This window comes from Oryza sativa, chromosome 8, assembly GCF_034140825.1.
Source record: "Oryza sativa Japonica Group chromosome 8, ASM3414082v1".
Taxonomy (NCBI): Eukaryota; Viridiplantae; Streptophyta; class Magnoliopsida; order Poales; family Poaceae; genus Oryza; species Oryza sativa.
In genome coordinates this window covers 20001354-20019134 of record NC_089042.1, presented here as the reverse complement: position 1 = coordinate 20019134, position 17781 = coordinate 20001354, and the positions used below count along the sequence as shown (strand labels likewise).

General features: G+C 51.0%; 1 protein-coding gene, 1 non-coding gene and 1 pseudogene across 2 annotated transcripts; 1 reads left to right on the top strand and 2 right to left on the bottom strand.

Annotated features, from left to right (window-relative positions):
* The first annotated feature begins 272 nt into the window (after positions 1–272).
* Positions 273–1465, top strand: LOC107278264 (amino acid permease 4-like; annotated as a pseudogene).
* Positions 1466–4150: 2685 nt separating this feature from the next.
* Positions 4151–4223, bottom strand: TRNAK-CUU (transfer RNA lysine (anticodon CUU)). Its single transcript has one exon. It is a non-coding gene; the product is annotated as a tRNA-Lys (tRNA).
* Positions 4224–4562: 339 nt separating this feature from the next.
* Positions 4563–6997, bottom strand: LOC4345574 (U-box domain-containing protein 19). The gene has a single exon (XM_015793535.3). The coding sequence runs from the start codon at positions 6904–6906 to the stop codon at positions 4834–4836; it is 2073 nt and encodes a 690-aa protein (XP_015649021.1). The 5' UTR covers positions 6907–6997; the 3' UTR covers positions 4563–4833.
* Between the last annotated feature and the right edge of the window lie 10784 nt (positions 6998–17781).

The following is a 17781-nucleotide window of genomic DNA, read 5'->3' as shown; positions in this document are numbered from 1 at the left end:
GGCGGGCAGCGTGCAAGCACGGCAGCCGAGCGACGGCGGGCGGCGGCAGCTGAGCGCGGCCTGCGGGCGAGCGGCCGAGCGCGGCGGCGGGCAAGCGGCCGAGCACGACGGCGGTTAGAGCGGACGAGCACAACGACGGGCAAGCAGACGAGCGCGAGTAACCCTTACACCACAACGGCCATGGCGCCCTGTGCCGCAGCTCGAGTAACGTCCATTAATTCTTCTGTCACATACAGATAATCTGGTTCTTTAATTTGTCTTTGCTTACCGTGATGAGCTCTGAATTTGCAGCCAATGGCGGGATCCATGGCAGCCTCACCGGCATCAGCATCGGCGTCGGTGTCAGCTCAACACAGAAAGTATGGCGCAGCCTGCAGGCATTCGGTGACATTGCCTTCGCCTACTCCTCCAACATCCTCATTGAGATCCAAGTGAGTGAGACTGACACCATTAGCTACAAAGTTAATTTGCTCTGTTTTTTTTTCTCTGAGCAAACCTTGTTTGTTCACCGCTGCTTGCTCTGTTTTGTTGTTCAGGACACGATCAAGGCGCCGCCACCATCGGAGGCGAAGGTGATGAAGAGCGCGACGAGGCTGAGCGTGGTGACGACAACGGTGTTCTACATGCTGTGTGGGTGCATGGGCTACGCGTTGCTGAACAACCTCCTCACGGGGTTCGGGTTCTACGAGTCCTTCTGGCTGCTCGACGTCGCCAACGTCTCCATCGTCGTGCACCTCGTCGGCGCCTACCAGGTGTTCATCCAACCAATCTTCGTCTTCGTCAAGCGCTAGGCGTCCTGCCGGTCGCCGGACAGCGCGTTTATCGCCAAGGAGCTCCGCGTGGGGCCCTTCGCGCTCGGAGTTCGTCTGCCTCACCACCGTCGTCGCCATGCTCCTCTCTTTCTTCGGCAACGTGGTGGGCTGAGTAGGCCGGCGGAGCTCGCCCACCGCTGCCACGCTCCTCCTTCGGCCACCTCCGCCATTGCGGCCCCCTCCTCCGCCCGCCGGGCTCGCCCGCTGTCCGCTCTACCCGCAGCCCGCTGCTCTTGCCTTCCGCTCGCCCGCCGCCGACCATCATCGCTCTGCCCGCATCCTGGCGCCGCTCCGCGCTGCCGCTGCTCCGCCCGCAAGCCGTGCTTGCCTGTCGCCGCTCGGCTGCCGCGTGGACCCGCCGCCGCGCTCGCCCACTTCCCGCCCATCGCCGCTCTGCCCTCTCCGCCGCCGGCCTCACTCACCAAAGAAGAAGAGAAAGAGGAGATTTCAGAGAAAGAGAAGAGATAAAAGAGAAGAGAAGGAGATGAGAAGAAAAAAAAGTGCTACTGATATGTAGGCCCCATGTACTTTTTAAATTTTTTTTTTGCTGACTAGGATGTCACGTCAGCGAAACCACCCACATATACTACTATGGGACCTCCTTTGAATAGTTTGTGTGAGTTTAGGGGTACACATTTCTGGTTTTGTGGTTAAGGGCCTCAAAAAATCTCGCTGTTAAATTGAGGAACCTCCGGTGAACTTATTCCTAATGGGAAATAAAGGGCGAGATTAGAATTAGGAAATGAATGAAGGGCTAGGTTAAAATAAGGTGAAGAAAATGGATGGCTATGATTCAAAGTTACCCCTTCATAGGTGGGAAATCATTTCCCTTTCCCATTATCCAAATGGGCCCTTAGGAATAAGTCCACTTTACATCCATCATCTTTTCATCGAGTTTAAATCACCTCCCAAAACTGCAATAGATATCTTGACTCAACTTGCAAAACCGGGTTAAATTAGGTCCTCCGGTATTATAAAAGGTTTGTTTCGCTAACGTGACAAATGAGTCAGTATGGGATCCACATCTAAGGCACACAAAAAATATATAAGAAAAGATGTAGGTCCCATGCTGACTCATTACTGCTTCTAGCTCCTGACTTGTTTTCTTGTTGGATCTGCTACCGATGGTAATGGGTACTGTAATTTCTATTGACTAATTGGAAATAGTGTTGCGGCAATTGGAATAGTGTTGCACACCTCGGCAGATCGAGCAGATGGAAGCTTGGGAGCTCGTGGACTCATTGCGGCCCAGCCAAGCTTGGCAGCCCAACTTGCAGGACTGCGGCCTGCTGGGGTGGGGGTGTCTGGGCCGCCGGTAGATGGGCCAAGCGCACCAGCCACTGGGGCTGTGTCCGGGAGGTGAGCTCGCGCACGCCGAACGAAATGACGCACTTTCTTTATTTTTTAATTAAGTAATTATTATTTTTTAAAAAAATGTATTAATATGATTTTTTTAAGTAATTTTTGTATAGATTTTTTTTAAAAAAAAACACATCATTTAACAGTTTGAAAAGTGTCCGCGCGGAAAACGAAATATGTGGGTTGGGAAAGTTGTGAAAAGAACTCAGCTTAAATGGATAAAGAAAAGCAATAACGAAGTTTTTTTAAAAAAATAGACAAGCCACTTGATTAGACTATTATGGTGAATGATATTTCCTTATAAAATCGTATTATTCAAGTAATATTTTGTTTAATAATCCGCATAATAAAAAGTCAAAAACTCATGTCACTATATTTTCGGAATACCATATCCTAATCCACGTCTGTTGTGTTTTAGAAAATACTGACAATATCCTCACTTTAGTTGGATTCACGGCGGATCGGACCGGACTCCCTACTTGCTTTCAAAATACATTCTTGTCTGTAGTTTATAAAATTGATCCAACAAAAAAAATATCAGGTATTACTATTTTTTATACTTCTAAGTTCTAATTAAAGCCAACACAGAGAGATCAAAACAACCAATAAATCCTTAAATTGATTCTAGAATTAAGTTCTGGTCCCTATGGACCAAAGCAGATGTATAGATATTCAATAATTTACCTCCTGTTGGGTACAAGCATGTTCTTCCGTACAAATGTAATTTGTGATGACAAGAAATGACATGCCAACCAAAAACATGCATTTTTTTGTGTGTTAAATAAGCTTGTAATGCTAATACTAAATATGGATTTGCATGTACCGTCTGATTTACTCAAAACTATAATAATATGATAAGTAATAAACAAATATTCCACTTAAAAAATATTCTTAAAACCAAACGTTAACATTCAAATTCGCTTTGAGTTATAATCTGAAAGAGTGTCAAAGCAGGGCCTTGTTTTTCTAAATTAATTGCAGTAGCCAGTATATTATCTGATCTAATGAGAAAGGACGGATGGTTTTTTTTTTGGCTTTAAAGGACAGATGCTTTCTTTCTTTTTTGGCCTTTAGGGCATTCAATTATATTTCAAAGATTTTGATGGGTAGCCATTACAACATATTTTCCACCAGGAAATTGCTATATGTAAGGACGTTGATGCTCCACCGAGCACCTACCATGATGAGATCATTTAAATCACCGGTCAATCATATGTCACGCATGATTTCATTTCATTTCATTTTCTAGCGAAATCCATATTATATATATATAGTATGAACACCAAGCACAACCACACGGAAGAATCTACATATAAATTGTTATTTGTCCCTCCGTTGTTCAAAGTCTTCTATAATAAAGATTCATCGAAATGAAACACATGACCTGAAGCGTGTCCAAAAACGAAAAAAAAAAAGATGTCTTCGCGGCAGAAGCTGGACTTGTATTTTTGGCTCGTTGATGTTGGGTTAATACCTTAATGGAACTTTATACGTTGTAACATTATTATGATACGCTTCGGAGAAGAATCTGCCTAATGCCTGTGTGTTTTAGTTGGTTGTGTTGGATTGTTGGGGTTTAGCAGAGCTAATTAACTAATCAAGGATTAAACAAGAAAGCAGCTTTGATTATGTCATCAATCTATTCGCACTGTCTCACGCCCTACAGACATGGTTGAGAAGACAAGCCTGCTTCTTAAATCTTACCCCTCCATCCCATTCTAAAATATAAGAAAATAGTACTTGGTAGAATATATTATAATGCTGCAAATCTATAAAAAAATAATCATGAGCCGCCTCCATCTCAACACTGCAAAATTTTGAGAAATTGCACAAACTGCAATTAAAGCGTGTGTGAATCAGAATTGAACAAATTAATCCCCCGAATGCTAATTAAGAGGTTTGCGTTGAATTCAAACCTAATTTGCCTGAGTACTGAGTTCAAAATCGAGCTTAATAATGAATAAAAACAATAAAAAACACGCCCACCGTGGGGCTCGAACCCACGACCACAAGGTTAAGAGCCTTGCGCTCTACCGACTGAGCTAGACGGGCCTTTGTCCAATTTTGTACTTTTAATTACACATCGTATTTTTTACCTATACAAACAGACTATTTTCAAATACTGGCCTGAATCTTCAGAAAACAGTAGGTCAGCATTGCAAGCAACCATAACTTGCTGAAGCAAGATACTATGATCGATCGAGCGAACATCATTTTGCTTTTTCAAACGAGACCTCCAAAGCTGAGGTTGCTCGCTTACGCCTTCATGAAGAATTGCATGTACCACAAGCAAGAACAATCCCAAATAAATTCAGTCAAGCAACCTATCAAATTGTACTACAATAACAAATCGACATCTTTTGCCCGGAGAACACTTGACAGATAGAAGAAAAATGCAGAGTTGCAAACCACTTTAGTCACTCGTACAATTATACATTATTGTGTCTGTACAACTATACACACATAAATAAATGTACATGCGTGCGTGTATCACAGTGGAGTAAAACGAAAAATCAAAATCCATCCCTGCTCTTCAAAAATTCAAGCCGGGACAGAAAATATTTACATCCCCAAAAAATCCAAATTCAAATGTACACCGTATATACCACAAAGCTCGCGCGTGTACTATACGATTCTCCCAAAAAAAAAAAGGATTCGTGTACTATACTCGAATGACACGGTCGCCGGCCGGCGGCGCGGCCACCGGCGGCTGCCGCTGCTCGTAATGCCGGTGGATTTCGTTGACGAGCCACCTCGCCTTCTTGCTCCCCTGCGCGCCGCCGTCGGCGATGAGCGCGTACAGGGACGGCATCAGCCCCGGCGTCTTCCCCAGCAGGGCGACCACCGCGTCGCCGCCGTGCCGGCACAGCGACGCCAGCAGCGCCGCGCAGTGGTCCTTGGCCGACCGCGACGCCGACGCGCCGAGGAAGTCGACGAGCCGCGTGACGAGCGCCGAGCTGGAGAGGACGGCCGCCGCGCCGGCGGGCTGCTCGGCGAGCCTCGCCAGCAGCGCGACGGCGTCGTTGGCGAGGTCGTCGCGGTCGCCGGGCAGCAGGGACGCGAGCGCCGCCACGGCGCCGGCGGACACCGCCCTGCCGTGGCCGCCCGCGCCGCGCTGGAGCACGCCGTAGAGGCTCACCAGCGCGTTCTTCCGGCCGCGGTACGCGCCCTCCCGCACGAGCCGGACCAGCGTCGGGATCGCCTCCGGGATGCGGCTGATCTCATCGCAGTAGCCGGCGTCCGACGAGAGGTAGAACAGGATGGCCGCCGCGTTCTGCTGCGCCTCCACCTTGGCGGCCACGCTCACGGCGTCGACGATGAGGCCCAGCCCGCCGGCCTCGACGAGCGCCCTCCTGCCGGCGGGGTGCTTGGAGAGGTTGAGGAGGCCAGCCACGGCATTGTCCTGGACGGAGGCGTCCGGGGAGGAGAGGAGGTGGAGCAGCCATGGCACGGCGCCGGCGTCGACGAGGCACGCCCGGTGGAACACGTTCCGCTTCGACAGCTTCCGGCACTCGTACGTCGCCTTCTTCTGCTCCTCCGGCGTGCCACGGCACAGCTTGGACACGAGGAACGCCACGGCGAGGCGCGCGCCGCCGGCCGCCGCGGCACCGAACGGCGAGGCCGTCTTGTCGACCGCGCACCGGTGCTTGCTGCTCGGCTCGTGGAGCGAGACGCCGCTGCTGAGCAGCAGCTGCTCGACGATCCCGCGCACCGCGACGTTCGGCACGACGTCGGCGCTACGGAGCTTCTCGCCGGTGACGGGGCACGTCCGGCACCCGCTCTTCACCCACCGCTTGATCGACGCGCGGTCGTAGGTCTGGCCGGTGGCCAATGTCACCGGATCAGTCATCAGCTCCAGCGTGATCGGGCATTGCAGCCCCTCCGGATTGATTCGCGCCAAGTAGCTCGCCGCCCTCGGCGCCGGCGCCGGCGCCGGCTCATCAGCCTTGCCGTAATCAATGCGGTCGAACAGGACGACGCGGCAGTAGAGCAGGAACGTCAAGAGGCCGCTGATGAGCACGAGGTCGTTGTCGTTCTCGCCGCCGGCCTCCAGCCGCTCGAGCATCTCGGCCTCGAGGAAGGACACCTCCTGGGAGCAGTCCCACCAGCTGGCGACGCCGACGCGGCCGAGCACCAGCCTCGCGTCCTCGGCGTCCGGCGTGGCGCCGCTCCTGAACCGCGCCAGCATCGACCGCACGCTCCGTGCCGCGCGGGAGTCCTCCTCGTCCGGCCGCACCGCGGCGCGCCACGCCTGCTGCGACACCAGCGCCGCGAACTCCCTGGCGTCGTCGGACGCCGCGACCACGCCGGCGGGGAGCACGTCCATCGCCGTCGCCACCGAGCCGAGCACCACCCGCAGCTCCGACGCCACAGCCTCCGCGTTCATCAGCACCCACATCCGCGCCCCCTTCCTCCCGCAATCCTCTAGCAAGAACCGCATCTTCTGCAACGCCACGTGCAGCTCGGACATCCCCAGCACAGAGCCACCGGGGAGCTCCGCCGCCGCCGCCCACCGGACCTCCTCAAGGAACTCCCGGAGCAACCCGGCGACGCGCACGGCCACGCCGACGCCGCCCCGGAGCGCCGGCAGCCTGTCCACGTCGCACCCGTCGGCGACGTCGGCCGAAAGCGTGGCGAGCGACGCCAGCAGCGTCCCGGGCGAGATGTCCTCGCATGGGCACACCGCCGGCATCGCCAGCATCCGGCGGCGCGGCGGCGGCGGCGGCGGCGTCATATCCAACACAGATCGGCAAACCCAAAATTACCTAAGCGGTGGAGAAGAAGAAGCGCGCGATCTCTCTCTCTCTCTCTCTGTCGTGTCTCGCGGCGGCGAAATTTGGAAGGCGAAGCCACTTATAGAGGGGCGCGCACACGTGTTGCCCGAGGAGGATAGATGGCTCTGATGCTGACACGTGGCGATCCGCACGGGTGGACGGCGGCGGGGATGCTTCGCGGATGGGGGAATCTCGTGATGATTGATGGCGACTGGCAGCTTCGTCGACGATGGCCCAATTTAAACAACAAACTTCTTTGCTGTTAACACGAGCTGTCAGTGCTAATTACTCCTCGGTTAGAGCTTAATCACATCCGTGACGATGAGAAAGGAAGGGCGTGGAAATGGGTTAAAAAAAACGTGAAAACCTTGCGAATTTGCACGCAAAAAGGCACGAGATTGGGTTGTATTTTCGGCGAGGGATGAGGCGCGCCGAATATTAGCGAGCTGATTTGGGAAGGAACCACCTATACATTTGTCGATAAATTTTCTCTTAAAAATTTGATAAATGTAATTATAGTACAATCGTAGTGTAATTACACTGTAACTTATATGTAATTACACTGTAACTTATACATAACTACAGTGTAACTTCTATATAAGTTTCATGTAATTTTGAATCTTTAGATCTATTACAAGATTTGTTTTGGTGATGAAGAAAAATAAAATCACAGCACACACATATGTGTAAGGATTTGTTCGCACAACCTCTATTTTACCGAAATAACATATTACGTAGAGATTTTAAAAGTTATATACAAGTTACACTATAGTTATAGTGTAATTACATGCAAGTTACAGTGTAATTACACTACGATTGTACTGTAATTACATCTGTCAAATTTTTAGGAAAAAATTTATCGACAAATACATAGCAAAATCGTTTGGGAAAGAGGAGAAAAAAAACACACGCACGATGCGTTCTTCCTCGAGTTCAATGCTTTGGAAGTGGCACAATTACTCGGATTCGCTCATTTCAGGCAACTCGTGTTGCTGTCGTCGCCGCCCAGTGAGGCAGCGAGCATATGTGCTGGTTTAGGCGGTAGGGTTGTGGGGCCCGGCCCAGGTGGGGCCCGCTGGTCAGTTGCGGACACGTGGCGGGAGACCTTGCTCGCTGGGCTCACGTGGAGGCCCTGGTCCCAGGAGGAAGGCGAGGGGGCCCACCTGGCCGACACGGTGAGCCGCCCAGGTGTCCGCGAGATGGCACGTTCGCTTTGAGATTCGGGCAGCGGCGACCGAGCGGTGGATTACCGCAGATTCTGGCTGCTGCTGTATACGAGTATACGGAGCTGAGCTGACCATTTGGACGTCTGAGATTATCGTTGATATTCATGATGGGGCACCTGGTCATGGGTAATTAAGGTCGCTCCTAAGTCCTAATGATCACCTGTTAAGCGACGTTGACAGGGGTCTACTAATTAAGTAATTAACTACTCGGTGATAATGAGTGTATAGTACATACGACTGGAGTAGTACTACTACACGTGTTTAGCTCATCATGAGTGGCTGGGCTCCACCGCAACAGGGCCCCTACACGGGAAAAAAAATCGCAAACTGCTGAGTGCAGTCCCAACCCTCCACCTAGAATGGTGTTTATAGCATTAACTATATTGCCATATAGGATTTTTAGTTTATGTGGCAATATATTAATTAAGATAGAGAAGAGAGGAAGAAACTGGGTCTCATGCAAGACACAGTTTCAACACGAGAACCTATGCACTACACACTATCAAGTTTTGCATTGGGAGAGAATAATGTCTTCATAATAGAGGAAGAATAAATATGATTGGTAGATAAGAGAGTTGGTGTATTTATTAATGGCTCACTTTAAAAAAACCATGGGTTGTAGAGTGTAGTTTTTATTATGATGTCTTATTGACATGACACCATAAACACTACTTATTGACACTATGGGTTAGGACTGCCCTGATAGCTTAGTTCGACACTTCGACATGTTGGGGGGTAATAAACCCAACTGTTTTATCATTATTTAAAAAAAATATGGAGCTAAAATTTACTCCCTCTCTGTCAGGGTTACGGGTAAGGTATACCCTCTACCCTTCAATATACGTCACATATCGATATGGTATACTTGCGCACATACGGACGTTTTCGGCATAAGTTAAGGAAATTCATTATGGAGTTCACAGATGTAAGGAGTCCTACTCGGATAGAATTGGGTCGTCATTGTATCGTATCGGGTCCGATGTCTCCGAGTCCTACTTGGAGACCAGTTGACCTGTGGTATAAAAGGGACCCCTGGGAGGACCTAAGGCATCGAATCTTACCGCCAACACATCCACCACAGCCTACGAAGCCGGAGCTTACAGGAGCCAAGTCGCCGGGTGATCTAGTCGAATCAACTCGACTACGATCTCGTCGGTATCGTCGAGTTCCACTATTCCCTTTTGTAATCTGTGGTTTCCATCATATAATCCCATATCAACTGGATTAGGGCTATTACCTATCAAGGGCCTGAACCAGTATAATCTTTGTTTTCTACCTGCTTGATGTCATATTACGTAGATCCTCGTACCAGCGTACCCCAATACCCTCTATATCCGGTCTACGAGTATCCCTCGTCGACAGTGGCGCGCCAGGTAGGGGGACTTGGTGCTCAAGGTTCTACTACTGTGATATCCAGCTTCGTCGACAACAGCGTCAACACCAACCTCAACCAAGGAGTTCCTACTTCAATAACACTGGTGTGGACTCAAGTCGGCGAAATCGTCTTTCCGGTTTACACCACAGTGCCGATCTCAGCTAGTTCGCCAATGGCCGGAAACGAGAACGCAGTGGCTACAACTCAGGGCGACTCCATGTCGAAGGATCCTCCCGCCGAAGCGGAGATCGGAACGTCGACGACATCCGAGCCTGAGGAGGATCCTAGTGCGGCCAAGCCTTGTCTTTTCGACAGGAATCTCGAGCCGACGAGGATTACTTCCGAGGTGACAAGGTCCTGGTGTCCTATCCACAAAACCAGAAAACACACCTTGCAAGCCTGCTGGGTTTTTCTCAACGTCCATGCTGAAATTCGTGCCTGCAAAGAGCGTGGAATTCAACGTACCTCTCCAACTCGTGATGTCTATTGTCCTATTCACAAGACAAAGAATCACGACCTCTCAAGCTGCAAGATCTTTCTCAGCGCCATGAAAATGTCACCTCCTAAGGTCCAGCAGTCACGCATCCCCCTCAGGGATGAGGACAAGGAACAAGGAGCGACGCTGATTTCAGATCGATTTGTTGGGGTAATCGATATCGATCCCCACGAACCATCAGTCTTGCACCTGCTCGAAGACTATGGATCATCGCCAACGAGTACGCCACGTGAGGTATTGGCTATCGACGAGACCGGCACGTCAGTGTGCACCAATGCGGAAGCGGAGAATCAAGTGACTACACCGGCCCAGTACATCAGGGCCGTCAATGCAATACTGGAAACCCCCTACGATCCCGTTCTGAACGACGATCTCGCACGATGGACAGAACGATTACAGGAATCAGTGACCAACCTCAACGCATTCGAAGAGGCCGCTGCTGCAGAGCACTCGGAACAGCCACCAACTGGCGATGCTAATGGTGAAAACCCTGAACAGCGGGAATCGACTCATCGAGCCACCCCTCCACCTCGCGGCACCAGCGATCTCCGCGATCACCTGAATGGCCACCGAGAGGCGCGACGCACACGAGACAACGAGATCCGTTCCCGACATCGCGTCTCTCCACGGCATCACGATAACGAAGAACGAGGAGGTCGTTCGAGCGAAGACCGAGACCGTGATAACCGCTGCGATCACGACGATCGCGAACGGCGGATGCTAGGCGATACTAGTCGAGGACGTCGCCATAATGACAACGATGATGGAGATCGGCGCCGAGACAACAATGGGTGACGACGACAGGGTTCTCGAGAACCCGGCCGACGTCCTCGTAATCGCACGCCGGAACCAAGCGACCCATCGTCATCGTCGTCATATTCCTCATCCTCATCATCAGATAGATATCCGCGAAGGACGTACGATCGCCGACAATCCACCGCCCCCAGCGCTAGGTGTAGAGCTTTCGGTCGTTCACTTCGAGATGTTCGATGGCTTGAAAGATTCCGACCAGGAGCAATAGAGAAATACGATGGGAGCACCGACCCAAAAGAATTCCTTCAGGTTTACTCCACGGTACTCTACGCTGCCGGAGCGGACGACAACGCATTGGTGAATTACTTGCCAACTGCATTGAAAGGCTCTGCGCGGTCATGGCTGATGCATCTTCCCCCCTACTTGATTTCTTCGTGGGCAGACCTGTGGCAGCAGTTCGTCGCCAACTTTCAAGGAACTTACAAGCGCCACGCGATCGAAGACGACCTACATGCGTTGACATAGAACCCGGGTAAATCCTTGAGGGATTATGTTCGGCGCTTTAACGAGTGCAGGAATACAATCCCCGAAATCACCGACGCTTCTATAATTCGCGCTTTCAAGTCCAGTATCAGAGATCGCTATACTACTCAGGAGTTGGCAACAAGGCGCGTCACGACTACTCGGAGATTATTTGAAATTGTCGATCGATCCGCTCATGCGAACGACGCACTGAGACGCAAGAACGACAAACTGAAGACCGGAGGAGAGAAGAAACCAGCCAAGGACGCACCTGAGTCAAGCAAGAAGAAAAATCGCAAGAGTGGGAAAAGGAAAGCTCAAGCAGAAGTTCTCACAACATAATACGCGGACCCTCCCAAGCGCCCAGACCCACAAGGCAGCGACGCAAAGAAAACATGGTGCCCTATACACAAGTCAGACAAACACTCTCTAAAAGATTGCCTCGTCTTCAAAAAGTCGCTCGCAAAACACATGACATTGGAAAAAGGCAAGCGAGTACGTGTGGTAGAGAAGGACGCTGAGGCGGCTACTCAGGAATCAGACTCAGCATATCCAGACTCCGATCTCCATGTCTCCCACATCTTCGGAGGTTCCACAGCATACTCCTCAAAGCGAGAATACAAGAAGGTGGAACATGAAGTTTGTTCGATGTGGCAGGGGGCTGCGCCCAAGATGAAGTGGTCTGAGCAGAAGATAGAATTCTCAGAAGAGGACCACCCCAAGACTGTGGTCATCGCAGGGCGATATCCGATCATGGTCGAACCCACTATTCGGAATATCAAGGTCGCACGAGTTCTGATCGACGGCGGTAGCTCAATCAACCTTCTCTTCGCCAGCACCTTGGATGCGATGGGGATCCCACGAAGCGAGTTGACACCCACCGATCAACCCTTCCATGGAATCACTCCTCAGTCATCATTCAAACCATTGGGCAAAATTACGTTGCCTGTGACTTTCGGCCAAGCAAATAACTTCCGAACGAAACAGACCACCTTTGATGTCGCTGAATTCGATACAGCATACAATGACATCATTGGGAGAACTGCACTCGCGAAGTTCATGGCCGCATCTCACAACGCGTATCAAGTGCTCAAGATGCCGGGACCGAAGGGAACAATCACTATTCAAGGGAATGCTAAGCTGGCAGTGCAATGCGACAAGCGGAGCCTCGACATGGTCGAGCACACACCCAGCCCACCTGCCACAGCTGAGCCACCCAAGAAAGTGAGCAAAACAAACAAGACGCCGAAACCGGACGGCGCAATCAAGATCGTTCCACTCTCCAGTGCCAACCCCGACAAGACCATCAAGATCGGGGCATCACTAGGCGAGAAATAGGAACTCGCGCTCATCACCTTCCTCCGTGACAATGCTGACGTGTTCGCTTGGCAGCCGTCCGACATGCCGGGGGTACCTAGGGAGGTGATTGAGCACAAACTCATGGTGCGACCCGATGCCTAGCCAGTAAAGCAAAAACTACGGAGATTTGCACCAGATCGAAAACAAGCCATACGAGAGAAGAACTCGACAAGCTTCTCAAAGCCGGTTTCATCAGAGAGGTACTCCATCTAGAGTGGCTAGCCAACCCAGTCATGGTGCGGAAGGCCAACGGGAAATGGAGAATGTGTGTCAATTTCACCGACCTCAACAAGGCGTGTCCCAAGGATCACTTCCCTCTTCCTCGAATAGACCAACTGGTGGACTCAATAGCCGGTTGTGAGTTGTTGAGCTTTCTTGATGCTTACTCCGGCTACCACCAAATCAGCATGGCGAAAGAGAACGAGGAGAAGACATCATTCATCACGCCGTTCGGGGTATTCTGCTACGTTAAGATGCCGTTCGGACTAATAACCGCAGGAAACACTTTCCAGCGCACGGTCCAAGGTGCACTTAGCGACCAACTCGGAAATAATGTCGAGGCCTACGTCGATGACATTGTTGTCAAAACCAAGATAAGCGACTCATTGATTGATGATCTGCGGGAAATGTTCGACAACCTCCGACGATATCGCCTCATGCTCAATCCAGAGAAGTGCACGTTCGGAGTACCATCGGGCAAGCTGCTCGGTTTCCTCGTCTCTGGCAGAGGAATAGAAGCAAATCCCGAAAAGATCAAGGCAATCGAGAACATGAAGTCGCCTACAAGACTCAAGGAGGTACAGAAGTTAACCAGATGCATGGCGGCACTAAGCAGGTTCGTCGCTAGGATGGGAGACCGAGGACAACCTTTCTTCGCTCTGCTAAAGAAGCAAGACAAATTTGTATGGACACAGGAAGTCGAAGAGGCATTCATTGCACTCAAGCGCTACCTATCAAATCCCCCTATACTTGTTGCCCCCCAACCTAATGAAGAATTATTTCTCTATATTGCCGCCACGCTATATTCCGTTAGCACTGTCATTGTTGTCAAGAGAGAGAAGGTGCAACGACCAGTCTACTACGTCAGCGAAGCTCTCCACGACGCAAAGACAAGATATCCACAGATCCAAAAACTGCTCTACGCAGTAATCATGACATCAAGAAAGCTACACCACTACTTCCAAGCCCACAGGGTCACAGTTGTATCCTCCTTCCCTCTCGGTGAAGTAGTGAGAAACAAAGACGTTGTCGGCCGCATTGCGAAATGGGTAGTCGAGATAAGCCAATTTGATGTCCGCTTTGTGCCATGAACAACCATCAAGTCCCAGGTACTTGCCGACTTCGTAGCCGATTAGACTATGCCTAATAACAGGTCAGACAACCAAATCGACAACGAAACGTGGACAATGGCGTTCGACGGCGCACTCAACAGCCAAGGAGCAGGGGCAGGATTCATCTTAACATCACCTTCGGGAGATCAATTCAAGCATGCAATTCACCTCAACTTCAGGGCGACCAATAACACAGCCGAGTACGAAGGACTACTCGCCGTGATAAGAGCTGCAGCTGAACTCGGAGTTAGGCGACTAATTGTGAAAGGGGATTCCGAACTAGTCACGAACCAGGTGCATAAAAATTACAAGTGCTCTAGCCCCGTGTTATCCAAGTATATCGCAGAAGTCAGGAAGCTGGAAAAAAGGTTCAATGGGATCGACGTCCGACATGTATACCGCAAAGACAACATCGAACCGGATGATCTAGCACGGCGTGCATCCAGACGAGAGCCACTTGAACCTGGCACCTTTCTGGACGTCCTGACCAGGCCATCAGTGAAAGAGGCAAGCGGCGAAGATAGCCCGGTCGCCCCCAACATCAGCTCGGGGGTTACAGAGGCAGAGCACGCCGTTGCCGATATCGAGACCACAGACGACTGGTGCACCCCACTCATTAAATTCATAGGCAGCGAAGAGTTGCCCGAGGACGACGCAGAAGCCGAGAAAATATCCCGTAAAGAAAAAGTCTATTGTATGATCAGCAACGATCTATACAAGAAGGCACCAAACGGGGTACTCCTAAAATGCGTCTCGTCCGACGACAGCAGACACCTCCTTATCGACATACATGAAGGCATCTGTGGGTCACATGCCGCCGGTCGGACATTAGTCGGAAAAGCTTTTCGACAAGGGTTCTTCTGGCCAACCGCCCTCAAAGACGCCTGCGACATGGTTCAGCGGTGTGAAGCCTGTTAATTCCACAGTAAACACACAAGGCTACCAGCGCAAGCACTCTAGACTATCCCTCTCACTTGGCCGTTCTCGTGTTGGGGACTAGATATACTCGGGCCATTCCCACGAGGACAGGGCGGCTACAGGTTCCTATTCGTGGCGATCGACAAATTCACTAAGTGGATTGAAGCGACACCCACGGGGGAAATCAAGGCCGACAACGCCATCAAATTCATCAAAGGGATATTCTGCAGATTTGGATTGCCCCACCGTATCATAACGGACAACGGCTCCCAGTTCATCAATGCCGATTTCCAGGATTACTGCATCAGGCTGGGAGTCAAAATCTGTTTCGCCTCGGTTTCTCACCCTCAGAGCAATGGACAAGTCGAGAGGGCAAACGGCATAGTACTACAAGGAATTAAGACCCGCGTCTACAACAGGCTCATGTCACATGACAAGAAGTGGGTCGAGGAACTTCCATCATTACTATGGGCCGTGCGTACCACACCGACAACGTCCAACAAGGAGACACCCTTCTTCCTCGTGTACGGCTCAGAGGCCATGCTCCCCACCGAGCTACGACATCAAAGTACACGAGTACAGAAGTATTCCGATGAGGATCAGGAGGAACAGCGAACCGACGATGTGAATTTACTCGAGGAACATCGCGAACGAGTTGTCGTTCGAGCAGCCAGCTACCAACAGGCCCTTCGTCGTTACCACGAGAAGCGCATCCGAGCACGCACGCTTTCGATCGGTGACTACGTCCTCCGATGGGTTCAAAGCCAAGCAGGGCGAAACAAGCTCTCACCCAAATGGGAAGGACCGTACACGATCACACAAGTTCTGCGGCCAGGCGCATTCAAAATTGCAGACTGTGATGGTTGCGAGTTGGCAAATTCCTGGAACATTGATCAATTACGTAAATTCTATGTATAAGTCAATAGTATCCATACTTGTAAGACATCTTACAGCTTCAATAAAGCCTATTTTTCAGGTCCAGACCACAATCAAAGTGTTCTTTCCCGATGATCCCTTACCCAGATGACACCTAGCGTTGAAACCTATCCTCATGTCCCTTTACGCCGTCTTGACAAGGCCTCCGAGGAACCTAAGGGAACTTCGGCTGGGGACGCCCAGAGCCGATAAAGCATTGTCAGATCCTGTAGAGACGAAAGACCATGTAAGATCTAGTCGTGTAAGAGTTCTCGCCGTGCGTATAAACCAAGCCGTGTAATCGGAAATAAATTTTCCAACTTCATGGCTGGGGGCTAGGATCAGTGCTTGTTCAACCGAGGCAGGTCAAAGGTCCAAGAGCCTTATCTTCTGAGAAGAATTCTCCGATGACAAGGCTAGGGGCTAGGGAGAGTGTATAACTCAAACGACTAATTGAAGTCGCGAAGTGAGAAGACACTCATACACGCCACATCCAGAGTAAGAAAGCTTAGTTAGATAGATTTCTTTTCTATATCACAAGTACTTCTTACAATTCCATCAAAATCCAAAATTATATTACACTTTTTCCCTAAGACATTTGTCACAGGACGCGGAGACTACCAGGAAGGCCAACGCCAGTCCATCGACTGGAAGACCTTCTCCGCCAGCGGCGCCATCGACTTCGCCAGGCCATCTATCTCCGTAGGAGTTCTCCGAGAACGAGAAAACCCTTCGCGGAGGAACTCGTGGTGCAGCTGCGGACGATGATCTCGTATGCAAGCCAACACATGCCCCCCGGCATATCGGCTTGATCGACGACACTCCTGCTTCAAGGCTTCATCGATACGTTGACCGATGCCTTCGAGCTGGGCGCAGGCCCCATTCAGCCACGAGATATATCCGGCCGCCGATTCCTCGGGATCCCCACGAGGTACTCGGAGCTCTCTACAGACTCTAGACATGGACGTGCAGCAACTCTTTAGATACGAGTTGAACCACACTTCACGACCCCGGAGTGTCTCTACGGCCTGGTCCTTCTTCACTTCCAGCATAGTTCTCTCGAGTTCTGCAACCTCAAACTTCGTCCTCCAATACTGGATGCGACGATCCTGGTCAGCGAGCGCACTCTCGAGGTCTGCGCAGCATGGAAACGATTCTCTCCCGAGAATACAACAAATCAAGTCGATCCAGACGGAAGGGTAAAGGAAATGATAACAAAGACAACCAACCTAAGGGAGTCGTTGCCACGCTCGTTTCCACAGGCAAACTTTGATCTACATCGCCCCCCGGCACATGTGGCTCGAACGCAAGTGCCGGAACGATCACTGGCAACTTAGGCTGCCCGCGTTGCTGGACATCCTCGACATCAACATCTCTACAAATGACAACAAAGTACTCAAGATCACAATGCTAAAGAAAGCTAAGGTGATGACCGCATACACAAAGGCAGTTGGAACCAATAAGAGTTTTACAAAGCATGACTAAAGAGTACAAGAGAGCTAAGATCCTACTCTTCAAAAAGCGGGAGGACAGACTCCCCCAGATTGCCGACCTCCTCCATCACATCCTTGCGCGCATCGCTAGCCGCCCCCTAATCCAAGATCTTCCGCAGATCGAGTTTAGGGTGCGCTAGCCTCACACACGCAAGGACATGGCACGCCCCGGTATAGATCCCGTTGGACGTCTCCTCTCCGATCCTGGCCGCGTGCTTGGAGGGGATCGCCTCCGTCGTCGTCACTAGTTCCGCAAGTGAAGACGTCAGCGAGAACTCGTCGGGATTCGCCGGGATGGTGGCCTTGACGCCGAACTCCCCGACGAGCTGGTGCAGACCGGTGTAGGTGACCCGCAGTGAGCCACGGATCTCCGACAAGTGGTTCTCAAGCTCCGAGATACGGTGCTCGAGCCCTTGCCATTGTCGCTCATTGCCAGCCACCAGCTCC

Bases quoted from the DNA above. Each gene is read 5' to 3' on its own strand.
- LOC4345574 (XM_015793535.3), bottom strand. From the start codon at position 6,906: ATGACGCCGCCGCCGCCGCCGCCGCGCCGCCGGATGCTGGCGATGCCG.